Source organism: Corvus kubaryi, unplaced genomic scaffold (genome assembly GCF_017639235.1).
Source record: "Corvus kubaryi isolate FWS band 111438036 unplaced genomic scaffold, C.kubaryi_AGA036_p1.0 37300, whole genome shotgun sequence".
NCBI lineage: Eukaryota > Metazoa > Chordata > Aves > Passeriformes > Corvidae > Corvus > Corvus kubaryi.
Window position 1 is genome coordinate 11,602,161 of NW_024581093.1, and position 12,984 is coordinate 11,615,144.

At 44.5% G+C, this 12,984-nt stretch overlaps 2 protein-coding genes across 3 annotated transcripts in view; one reads left to right on the forward strand and one right to left on the reverse strand.

Annotated features, from left to right (window-relative positions):
* LOC121664443 (collagen alpha-2(I) chain-like) overlaps positions 1–637 on the reverse strand; it is a 9,730-nt gene extending 9,093 nt beyond the window's left edge. Inside the window, exon 1 of the mRNA XM_042027751.1 lies at positions 547–637. The gene's annotated coding sequence lies outside the window, so the exon portion shown is untranslated. The remainder of the gene's footprint in view (positions 1–546) is intronic.
* A 12-nt stretch (positions 638–649) lies between these two features.
* ZNF423 (zinc finger protein 423) overlaps positions 650–12,984 on the forward strand; it is a 229,630-nt gene continuing 217,295 nt past the window's right edge. For both annotated transcript variants that reach the window (XM_042027539.1, XM_042027540.1), the window contains exon 1: positions 650–1,537. In XM_042027539.1, coding sequence (XP_041883473.1) covers positions 1,498–1,537 — 40 coding nt within the window. In that variant the 5' untranslated portion in view covers positions 650–1,497. The remainder of the gene's footprint in view (positions 1,538–12,984) is intronic.

Consider the following 12,984-nt stretch of genomic DNA (forward strand, 5'->3'; position numbering starts at 1 on the left):
GTAGGGAGCCCCGCGCGGTCTGCTCCGGTCGGGCGGCGCGCGCGGCCTGCGCCGCTCGGCCTGGGTGGTCGCCAAAATCAAGGGGGGGGGCGGGGGCGGCGGCTCCGCGCGGCCGCGAGTCCGGTCCGCGGCGGCGGTCCGCGTTTTGCGGGCGGCCGCTGTATTTCCCGGGCCGTCCATGGCTCGGTGCTGTTGGCTCTCTCTCCGTCTGATCGGCGCAGGCTGCGCGGGGCTCCCTACGGGATCAGAGCGCTCCCCCGCCGGGACTCCACTCCTCACATCCTCCTGCTGGGACTCAGCTACATTTCCAGCCAAGCCTGGCTTTATTATGTGTGTCTGCACTGCAGCCCCAGCAGCAAGATCAGGAGGAGGAAAAGGAGCCAGGACAAAGAAAAGAGAGGGAGGCTGGCGAGAGCTAAAGAAAATAAAAACCCAGGGCAGCAGCGGCAGCAGCGGCAGCAATGAAGGCAGGAGCGGTGCCACCTTCCAGCGAATAACCCATGGAGGCAGCTAGCGGCCCCGGCATCGATGCAAAGAAGCACTTACCTTGTTCCGCGAAGTGCGTGCGTGCAGGGGAAGGCGGCGGCGAGCGCGGCCGGCCGCGGGGAGCCCACCCGCCCGCCCGCCCAGCTCCAGCTCCGCGCCGCGCACGGCCGGCCGCGCCGCGCCGGGGACACGGGGCGGCCGCCCCTCGGCCCCCGCCGCCAGCATAAAAAAGGACTCGTCGCCCTCCCCGGCCAGCGGCGGGGGCGAGGAAGAGAGAGGCAGCCGGGGGCGAGCGGGCAGAGAGGGAGGGAGGGGGCCGAGCGCGGCCGAGGGAGGATTTAGGAAAACCGCAACAAGGTCGCACCCCCGGAGCGTCCCGGATTGCCGGGGCCGGAGCTCCTCGTGGGTTTAGACACTGAGTTCTCGCCGCGCGCCCTCCCCCACCCCAAACCCAGGGACCCCGCACAGGGCTCTGCTGCTTTTTTTTTTTTTTCTTTTTCCTTTAAAAAAAAAATTATTATTCCGAAAGTGCGAGCCGGACTGAGCCACAGGGCGCCTGCAAACTTTAAAGAGAACAAAAAGGCGGGTGGGGGCGCGGGCCGGGCTCGCTTTGCGTCGGTAGAATTTGCACATCCAAGGGGGGGAGGGAAGGAAGGAACAAAAAAAAAACCAAAAACCCAAACAAAAAAAAAAACAAGAAGGAAAAAAATATTGCAACTGTTGCGCCTGCGTTTTTTTTTTTTTTTTTTTTCCTTTTCTTTTTTTTTTTTTTAATTTTTTTTTTCCCCGGGGGAAGGTGCCCGAGGGGGTGGAAAGAGGAGCTGAACTTGCCGCATTGCAACAGGCGAAAGAAGTGAGAAAAATCAAATAATCGATCCCGCTGCTGCCGCTTCGCCTCGCAAAGTTTGGAGGTGCGGGGGGCGGGGGGGCGAGAGAGAAAGCAGGGAGAGGAAGAGAAGGAAGGGACGGGAGGAAGACGAGGAGAAGGAGGACGAGCCACGGCGCCCGGACATGTCCAGGAGGAAGCAAGCCAAGCCCCGCTCGGTGAAAGGTAAGGCATCCTCCGCCGGCCCCCGCCGCCGCCGCCGCCGCCGCCCGGCCCCGGGCAGCCGCCTCCGCCGCCGCGACGCGGCCAATCAGGGCTGGGGCCCGGCTTGGCGGGGATTGCGAATCCCCCCCCGGTACGGGCCGGTGGTGGCGGAGACCCCCCCGGAACCGACGGCGTCTCCCCACGCGGGGCATCCGCCCGCCCGCCGTCCGTTCCGGGGCTGTGTGCGTACCGCGGTGTCGGCCGAGACTCGCCGGCGACACGTGTCGCGATAATTGATGAAAGAAGCCGGTGGCATCGTTGAGGCGGGGAGGGAGGAAAGTTTCGCGGTGATGGTCGGGTGCGGTGGCGCATCAGCGGGCCGGGGAAGGGAGGAATGAGCTCACTCGGGTTTTAGCCGGTTAGCCCGAAATTAATGTTCCTTTATGATTGGGAATAGTAGCGCCGTCTGTTTGCGCCTGCTGTCCAATGCGCGTAAGGGTGGTGGAAGAAGGGGAGAATTAAACCCAATTTGATAGATAGGGGTTGAGAATTTGCTTGGGCTTGAAGAAACAATGGCCAAATTTAGTAACGGCTATATGAATAAAGGTTAGACATTAAACTGCGTACTCTTCTCCATGCCCAGCGAAGCGGTGTTTAAAATCTCCTGTTTACCTCCGTAAGAAAACAGCTGCTGGCGAAACGTAAAGGGAGGGCCGGGACCAGCCCCGCGCCGTACTGCACGCCTTGCCAGCTTTTTGACTTTTAAGTGAATGGGTGCGAGAGGGAAGGCGTGATTCCTGAAGCCTTTCGCTCCCAGCCACGAGGAGGTTAGCTGATGTTGGGGAAGGTTTTATTGTCCTCTGCACAAAGCAGAAGTCGCAAACTCAGTGGTCCGGAGGCTTTGTTGCAGAAACACAAAAGGATCAGAACTTTGGATGCCCAAAAGATGAAACAAAAAGTCCAAAGCTTTTGTAATTAAATAACTCGTGAGTAGCTAAAATTAGCGTGCAGTTAATCGACCAGCTAAAGAACAAATTGAAACCCCATCCAGGGCCATTTTATATTATTTGTGAAATATCCATTCTTTAACAGATGATTGCAATGTAAGTTGTATGTGCTTCAAATGTTTATCAAGTTTTTGTAGAGTCGGTCCTTCATCTTTGTACAAGCCCCTTAATCATTTTTCCCCAAACTAAGAGCACCTTTTAGCATGGTGCTGTGGGGCAGGTTTGCAGTGTGGCTTTGTGACCCTCTGCAGTCCCAGACAATCTGCTAAAGGAGCTACTTCAGTAATTGGTAGATGAATGTTACAGTCTGTGGGCAGAAGAAAGGGCAGAGTTAGAGCTATTTCTAGGGGATGCTCTGAAATACATTGTTTAAAACTAAAAGAATTGCAGTTTGAGAACAGTGGAGCAGGCCTTGGGTCATGACTTCTCTTGGATGAGGGGATCACACTTAGTGGCCAGGCCTCTGGAGTTTAAAATATTTTCCTGTGCTAAAGTGTCACATTTATCATTCAGGAAATAGTTCTATGCCAGTGCAAACAGTGTTTGCTCTAGAAGCTCAGTTAGTAAACCTTGACATCTTGTGACATACAATGTTAGATATTTACTATTTATTACTCTTTTGTTTTCTTCCTCATTACTTTTAGGCAGCAATATCTCTTGCAAGTGGTTGATACTTTATAATGAAATTTTGACTCTAATTCTGATACAGAACAGATTACTATTTACTAGAGCACTTTTATGAATTGAAGCAGGTAGCTTACTGGCAAGTCATAGCTGAGAAACATTATCCCTGTAATATAGAAATATCTAGAAGGTCTTTGCAACAGTGAGCTGGGTGAAGCCCAGTTTTTAAAGATTCTAAATATTGCTGAGGTCTCTAGGCATAAAAAAATGTTGTTTCCAGCTTCAGCATAAACTGGATGTAAATTACAGGTCTTAGCTTGAGCTGCCTAACAGGGAGTCTAAGAATGAGCTGAATCTGGGTGAAATTCTGGATAATAGGAGGCAGCTCATATGTGCATGTAGGATAAAAAAAATTCTTCCTTTCTTTCTATTCACCTATATCTTCTGCTTTTAAAAAGTCCGTTGTATACATTTTGTGGTCTAGGGAGCTGGCAACCCAGTAGATTGCCACAGTACACGTTTCCATGGAAATAATTGAGATGTAATAAATAAAGGCACTCTGAGGTCATAGGTTTCCCAATTCAACTGAGACGAAAACAAGCATAAATTACGTGGATATATGTGTGGCATTTAGGACTTAAAATAATTTAACGTTTTTCTCTTTTCCATCTTTTATTTCACTTTGTATAGGAGCATTGCTATTTATTAACCACTACTGAGATTTGTGTATCCTTTTTCATTCAGAAAGATTATGCACTAAAATGGGATCAGCCTGTGCCTGTGATGAAAGGGATTATTCTGCATGCAAAAAGCAAGTTGCCTGCACTTTAAGTGGGAGTGATGCTGACTTTAAAGAAGTGATTGACTTTGACAGAAGTATCGAATGTTGACAAGTCTTAGATGCGCGTTATTGAAAATGAAGTGATAGCAAACCCAAAGTGGATGCCAGCACAGCTGCAGGTCAGGTGGCCCCTGTGCTGTATTATCAGGTCTCAGGTTCAGCCTGGCAGAAACTTACAGTAATTCCTCCAGCTGTAACTCCAGCAGTAGCCCTGGGCTTCCCCCTGACGTGGGATTTATGATTTGCGATACAATACACTGATTTGTTTTGACCATTAGTTTGTGCAAACTTGAAGATATAACCTTATAGCTGGTGGTTGGGGACAATGTTCTACTTGGTTTAAAGGAAAGTGGTTTCAGCTCAGTGAGAATGGAATAAAAGCGTGAGTATTGAGTCTTTGCTGGTTTACAAAATAAACATTTAGGGGACAGTGTGGTGGTAGCAGTGATGGAGTAAAATACTCTGCTGAAGCCTTTACTTCATGTCACAGATGAAGCCCACAGAAGTAATTTTCCTCAGCACAGACTCTTGCCCTGTTGCCAGTAACCTCAACTGCTGAGAGCTTTTTCAGTTCTCTGTAAGGAAGAGTTATACCCTACTCAGTGTTGTTAAAACCACGTGGTCCTGAACCCCAGAACATAACACAGCTGTCAATGTCGAAGCACTCTGTCTTGTCCCCCATTACTAGTGGCGGGGGCTGATATTAACACGGGTGTCCTTAATAGTTTGTTCAGTGCTGGCTGCTGTGGGGACTGGGGGTACCCAGTCCACTTGGGGGGCTGAGGAAAGCATGTCTTCCTACTTCCCCTTGGTCAAACTGCAGCCTCTCATGCTTGGAGGTGGTTCTGGAAGGCGCAGTGCTGAGATGCGGGTAACAGCAACCCGTGGGTTTCCAGTCCCATGTAATTGTAATTGAGGCATTACGGGACTGCCATTTGTAGGGACTGGGCTCGCACTTGCACAAGGTTTTAAGCATCAGATGCACTTTGTCTGCTGAATTTGACAGTTCTGCAAATTGCTGTCAGCTTGCGGGGGTATTTTGTGCATAACGTGCTAGTTGGTAATCAAACTGTTTTGCAAAAGAATGCACTAATTAACTCTAGATTTGTTATCCTGCTTGAAGTTGCAGAATTGCTGTCATATTTTTTTGCTTTCTGTTGGCAAAAATTGCTGATAGAAACTTTTGATTCACACCCTACCTGCCTCATTTGTGTCAGTCAAGAAGAGAAAAGGGGGGTTGCTCATTACTTCGTTATCTGCAAAGTAAATAAAAATACTTCAACCATTTGCTGAGTTCCAATTAGTTGATTGCTATGAATGATCTTCTTTAAAGGAATGCTGTTTTACCTATCTGCTCATACAAAGGTTTGATTTTGAATGTCTTGTGAAAAGGATTCTCTTTGTCTTGATTGATGTCAAGAATAAAAGCATGATGGTAATATCCCTTTGAAAGCTATTGTATTGTCAGCTCTGGCTGACAGCAGGAGGCCCTCCTAGTGCTATAGATTAGCGCTGTGAAAACACTGACATTTTCTTTGTTATATTGCTGTTGTTCTGCTTGCAAAGTCAATTATACAATGTCGGAGCTCAGTTACAGAGTTGACTGTGGAAGTAACAATGTCTTTCATACTTGTCTTAAAGATATAATTTTCCTTTTTTCCCAGTTGATAGAGAAGAACCTGAAGGTACTGGAACAGTACATTCTACAAATTAAATTTTGACAAGTATAACCATAATTGCCAAATACAAGAGACTTGTGAGATTATCCTTTAATTTTACAGTTCATTCAAGTTTCGGTGGAATTTTATTGATACAGTGAAAGCAGCAGCTAGAATTGATAAAACTCATATCAAATAAGATTATGCTCTTGATTGTTCTTTATCAAGAGTAGCTTTTGGGGGATTAGGAATAATTGGAGATGTTGGTGTTTCATTGTGGGGCGGGTGCCCTGAGAGCGTTTGAATCCATGCAGTATTCCGAGCACTGCCTTCAGGGATTAGCCTGCAGTTTTTAATTTTTGCCTGTGTATTTTGCTACAAGCCTAGCAGCGTTCTCCCCTAAACTCCACAAGTCCCATTTTCCTGCCTTTTTCTCCCTCTGGTATACTCTCCTGGACGGGATCTGGGTGGTATTTAACTGGTTTTACTGATTGAAACTCCTGCCTGTGTGCAAACACCTTTTAATTGCGGCCTGTTCCCATTGGTCTCAGTGAATATAACGAATAAACGTGGCCAAAGATTGAAAAGAGTGGAAAAGGTAACACAAAAGGTTTAAATATGAATGGGAAGAAAATAGAAATCTCATATTTTTAGTGATGCTATGTCTAAAGCCATCGAAGAAGAACAACTACCGTTGTACAGTAGTGGCTCTTGGAGAGTTCTTCCTATTTTTTTCTTCAAAAATATTTGCACAATCAGGGCAAGTTAAAGAACATCATTCACTGCTGAATTGCTTCAGATGACACATGCAAAAAAAAAAAATCAGAGACCTCTTGTAGGACGTTAATTGTAGGATTTCTAAATTACTATTATAAACTAATAGAGTAACAAAAGATTCTACAGTTAATTTGTCAGGATTTATTTTGTTTTTCTTCAATAATTGAAAATTAATGTCTTGAAGTGAAAGCAGATGTTCATGCCATCCTCTGAATTGGATATAAAAATGATGTTTTGTAGATGCGTTAAGCTTGTGTAAATACAGATTGTCTTATCGTAGATGCGTCTCTGGCTTGGTTTTGTCTATTGTTTGGTGCCAAATTAACTTTTAGGTTAAACGTGGGTAAGTGGTTTCGGCTTGGTTAAATTAACTAAATTGAATGCTTGAGGTGGTACCCAGTGATCAATTACTACAGTAAACATTTTAAAAGCCCTACCTCACCTGCTGGCTTTGTGAATGACGAGACTTTCTCATACTGTAGAATTAATATTTACTTCTATTTGGATAAGTGCACTTGTAATTGTTTACTTGGCTATTTTTATTGAATTGGTTAATTTTTATCTTGCTTTCCAATTCCAATTTGTGAAATCAGTTTTAGATGATTACAACATTTGAAAAATGCAAACCACATTTTTTTGGAAAAAGAAGTAATCTCCTGGTCTCATGTGTCATATGTATTATAATATTCTCTTACACAAAAGATTATTAATTACCCACAATAATTGAACTGTCTTATAAAATGCCTATATCAGCTCCTCATCACTCCATCAATGCTCTCCGTAAATGCCTCTGAAAAAGCGTGGCTATTATATTCCCTTGTATCCTAGTAAATGTGCTGGAGAAATGAAATACTACTAATATAAAACCTATTAGAGACTCCTGCTAAATCTTCACTGACAAATGGTAGTGGAGGGGAGGGCCTGGTTTTGGTGTGTGCGTTGGTGGACACGGATTCGGAGAGTGTGGGTGGGAGCTGGAGCCAAGTGAGGACCAGCTCTGAGCTCTGTGTGCATTTATTTAACGTACTTTTAGAGCCCAGAAGTAGATTCTCATGCATTTTCTTTCCTGATGTCCATTAGTAAATGGAGAGAAGCTAGTTCCTTTTTCTCTTAGACAAATAAGGTGATGTGAGTTTTGAGTATTACATCTTCTTGACAACACCTAGATGTATATATATGGGCAGCAGTGAATTATGGTGGCTTATTGGAGTCACATTATTCTGGGGAGTAGAAGGATATGCAGAGACTAAATGGTCTCTTGTGACATTTCCAGCTACAGAAGGCTCAGGCTTCGACCTCTTGCAATGGTTTGTTTCCAAAAATGTAAACAAAGGGACCTGATGGGGTTGGAAACTGGGTGCTGCCATTTGGAACGGGCTCACAGACCTCCTTGTGGTACTGTGAGCTGGTGTACGGCTTTAGCTTTCCACAGTACGACTTACTTCAGATAGCACTGCAATACCCATCTGAATCTAGCGATAAGTACCTTCATTATATTGTTTGCATTTGCTTAGAAAGAAAACCTTTTTCTTTCTAGCCACAGATTAGGCAACAGAAAGACCAATTTGTAGAGCTTGTAAATGCCACTTGTTAATCATATGCAGTACAATTATTAATTTTTTTCCCTCTTCCCCCTTGGATGTATTAAGTCAACTTTTTAGCTTTTTTATGTAATTGAAATTTGCCCTTTTGTTACCTGGGCATGAATTATTTTTGAAATGTTGTCATTACCTGCCCTGCTGTGAGGTTTATCTCTTCTGTTCATCCTAATTAAATAAAACATACTGTTGTTTGCTGGTCTCGTGTTGAAGTGAATTACCTGCCTGAAGGCTCGCGCTGGTGTCGGGCTCGCTTCTTGTTGCAGAAGCAGCCGTTGACTAACACAGTTACTTTTAGATTTTCATTTCAAAGGGCTCAGTTTGTGCAGTGTGACAGGTGAATGGTGAATGCTTTACAGGACTTTCAAGAGCTGAACAAACAGTAAAGGACTTATTGCTACTGCAACCGTGTGGCAAGTACAAATGCAAGGCAGCCTTTGTGGCAGAGAAGTGTTTCCTTTGCTGGATAGAGGCCACTCAGGAGACCTGAAGGACTCACTTGGGTATGCTGGAGGTGAAATAATCTCAGTCGTGATCTCATTTAAACCCACCCTACCTGTGTGTTCTCCTGGGCAATTTCTAGTAGGGTTGATCTCGTCTCTCTTTGTAGCATCACCCGCAGTCATGTTCTCCTTGAGTCTGGCACTGATAACGAAGGCTGCTTCAGAAGTGTAACAGTTGGAGTTTCTTTACACAGAAGTTATTTCTAGTTCATATTAGAGAACGTAAACAATGCATTCAGGTTTTAAAGCAAAGCAGAGGGAAAGATCCCTTCTTGTAGAGAAACAGTTTGTTTAAGCCTCTGATAGCACTGCAGAAAATGCGTTGCTCACTAGTGAAATCCTGTTATGAGTAAAAGTACAAGAATTAACAAGTCGCTGTACTCTGGTCTCTGTTGGCTCCTGCTAGGCTCTGGAGGTTTGGTCAAATGTGGCCTAATTCTGCTTTCCAAATATTAAAAAAAATTACACAGAGGGCAAAAAGACAAGTTCTTAATATGCATATCCTGGGAAAATCCTAAACCAGTATTTTTACCCCCTCCAGTCCCAAGGCTAATCAAAATTCCTTTGTTTCTACATCTACCATTAAAATATATGCCTCCCTTGGTTGCCTGCTGACTGTACAAGTTTAACCACTCAGTTGATTGGACTCACAGAAGCTGTTACTGGGTTCACGAAGTATTTGCCTATAGGTAATTTAGAGATTGGAGTGAGGGTCCAGGTACTTTCCACCAGGACCGGTACTTAAATTTGCAGCTCTGTTCATTTCTTGATGATCCTCACCTGGCTGAGATGAGGTTTTTCTGCGTTACCACTGAGACAGGTTAGCCAAGCATCCACCTGCTGATTGCTGGAACTTGCTTCACATGGTGGGCAGCTGAGTGGTAATGAGGATAATGTTAATAAAGACAGACTTGCCATGCCCTTTATAAAGGGAGTGGTGCAATGTAGAGGTGGAGTTTTTTGTTGGGTAAGCATCTGTTTTTGCTGTCTTTAGTGTGAGTACAATTTTTTTTTTTCCTCTTGACAGCAATTGGAGGTGGGTTGCACGTTTAAATACATGTCTAAGCTCTCTGAGTAGTTCTGTTAATTAAGGTTTCCCTTCATGTTGGAAGGCTGTGAGTAGGCTTCTACAGCTGTAGGATGAAGGCTCTATCTTGTTTTTGTGGTAGTGTTTCTTACTGGCCTTGGTGGGGATTGGATTTTGGCCTTATTTCTTGCTCTGCAATTGAGAGAGCAGGAGCAGCAAAGAGATTTGATGGGAGTAGTCATTTAGTATCTAATGCTGTAGAGAGTGTCTTCTGCTCCTTCTGCTGACTCTGAGATTGCTTCTGGGAGGATTTCCAGGGGAGCACTGGGAAGGTTCAAGATGCAGAAGATGTAGCAGGGCTGTGGGAGCTCCTAGATGGCACTTGGGAAACCCAAGAGACCTGGGTTGTGTTTAACATCTGTCACTGTAAGCAGGTACAGATTTACATGAGAGAAAGTGACTGTGATTCTGCATTCTTTCAATTTCCTACCTGAAAAAATGGAAAGCTAAAAGGAGGTAGAGAAAAAACATGGTAGAAGGCTGCACTTCATACTTTGGGAAGTGGAAGTGCTAAACAGAGAGAGAAATAAAATAAGGAAAGCAGGAAGTCTGTTGCTGCCATTTGTGTATGGAGGGTGCCTGATGATTAGGTGCGAAGCTTTGGTACAGAGGTTAACTTACCTGCAGCTGTATCTATATTATTTTTAAGTTTAAATTTAAAGACTGGGAGAAGAAACAGGTCTGAAAAGTAACTCTAGCTCCATGGAAAAGCATGTGATTATGCACAAGCAGAAAAGAAAACACTAGACATGTAAATGACCTAAACAAAATAGCTTTTCTGCTTGTACTAGACAGTGACAGTGCTTTCCTGCCTGGAGGAGTGCATTTGTTGTGGTGTATAGTTGTTTTCTGTTTAATATAGAGATATTTGAGGACACGTGTGATTGCAGTCATCAATTCTTGAAGTTTCAACTATTTTAGGATCATGGCAGCATCTAAACTTGGACTGTGAGAACTCAGAATTGTTCAGGGTTTTGGAAGGAAGGGGAGATTAGGGTGGTAACTGGAAAAAGTAGGCTTTCAACATTTACTATGTGAATATACACAAATACATATAGTATATGATGTGTGCTCATCTGTAAAGGAAAGAGGAAGCTGAGAGGAATAGGTAATATCTTTTGTTGGGCCAATTAACATGGTTGCAAAATGCGAGGAAGTTTTCTGATGTACAAGCCTGGTTGCTGTACTGACAAAGCAGCAGCATTCTGGCTATTTTGTTTGATAGGTAAATGTAGCTTTGTTTTAATTTACTTATTCAGGCTATTACTCAGATTTCTGTTGCTTCATTAGCTTACTCACATGAGTAAAGAGATACTGGATTACATAGTAATGCCAAGCTGTGTAATATTTATTGCTGATTTCTGTGGATGCATTTCGGTCGGGTAATTTGCTCACAGCCTCCTTTATTTCTAGGAAAATGGCATGCTTTGCCCTTCATAATTTCTTTGCTTTTACTGACCAGACTGTTCCCCCAGAGGGCATGTGGGATGTGGCAGAGTATTGAAAATACTGGGATGAGGAAGTAAAGAAGGAGGGCTGTGTGAGACTTGCACCTTATTTATGTTTATACTGGACTTACATGGAAAAAATGGTATGTTTCTGGCAGGGGTACTTTGTGGGGACTGTAGTAGGCAACTCTGGGTGTAGAAGTTGTTGCCTCAGATTTTTTCCTTTTTTTTTTTTTAAATGTAAAGAAGTGCTTTGGTCTGATTCTGAGCATACTTGAAGAGTATGGTACAAAGCATTATGAGCCATTTTATAATGAAGCTCTGCGTGCTTGTCTTTGGATCTTGTACTGAGTCTTGCTCAATGCTAGTATATGAGTCTACTGACCTGATTCTTATAATTTCAAGGGTGTCTTTTTTCTTAATTTCTTTCCTGCTTGATAACAGATAAGTGAGATTTGTTTTAGAACTCCCATTTGATTTATTTTGATTACTATTTTTGGTCTCAAATAAACACTTAACAGTGAGCTTCTGTTTTCATTCTTCTCAATATATGTAAATTCAATAATAAGCTTGAATTTAAAGGTGAGGGTCTGAAAAAGCCCACCCCTGAGAGCTGCTTGGCAGAGCCGTGGTGTGCCTGGTTTGCAGTGCCCCGAGGGTGATGTGGAGGGGGAGCTGCCGGCCCTGCCTGCAGAGCTGCCAGGCTGCACAGCCGGGTGTCCCTGGCTGCAGCAGGAGCTGCTGCTCAGAGGCCTGGGGGAACAAACCCCCTGCAATTTGCAGAACGATGCTGCTTTGGTGGTGGGGCTGTTGGTGTTATGTAGGCAGATCTCTCACAAATGGGGTTTGCTGGCTGCTCTCACGTGCACCAGGAATTCTCCCAAAGACAAAATGCATATTTTCATAAAGAGGCATCTGAGCTATGATTTTCCCCCTTTCCAATGGGTCTGTATTCAAAATGTGGCTCCAAAGCAAGTGCATAGAAAAATGAGCTTTTAATTTGTCACCTGCTGCTGTACCACCCTGTCCTCCTTGAGATGCCAAGTTGTAAATGAGGTTTTTGTATCCCCACACACGGCCATCCAAGAAATGTTCTGTAGCAGTCAGTGGCACAGCTGAAGACATCAGACTAGTGGCTTAAAACCTGCTGGTGTCTGATTGGCATGGGCAAAGCCAATGTGGTGCAAAACTTAAGCAAACAAAAAGGCAGGTAGAGAAACTGTTGTCTTCAGTGGCTTTGGAGGTCCTGGCTGCCTCCAGAGCAGGGGCTACTAGAACTTTTCTGTCCCACAGTGTTGAGAAAAAAGGAAGCAAAATTGTTTCTTCACGCTGTCCCTCAGAGTGCTGTTAGAAAACTCACTTTAAATGAATAGTTTAAAAATGTAATACAGTTTGTGCAGGTTTTATTTGGGAGAACAATGTCTTGCCTGGCTGCACATGGTCTCTTCCGCCCTGCCTTTTTGTCCAAGCACTGGGGGTGGCACACATGCCAGCTGTAAATTCTTGTCTCCTAGCAAACCTCAAACCACCTAATAAAAACATTTCTTGAGGTAGCCACCAAAAACTTGATTTTTAGTTTACGCACAGATGATGATGACTTTAAGGAAAAATAGCCCAACCATGGGAGCAAGGAAACTGCCATGATGATTCCTACATATCTGTAGCCTAAGAAAAGGTCAGTGGAGTCCCTCTACCAGCTTTGTTTCCCTTCCCATAGCATCTCCCCCACCATGGAGCTTGGGGAAGCTTGAGAGTGTTTTGCTTTCAGGGAATACTTACAGGTAGGATTTCTTCCCCAGGATGAAGCCTCTTTACTTGTTTTTCCTCCTTTGAATCTTTGCTAGTTTTGCTCCTTGCAGTTAGGGAGAACATGACCACAACCCTGGAGATGCCTTCAGAGAAGGAAGCAGGCAGGGGAAGATGGG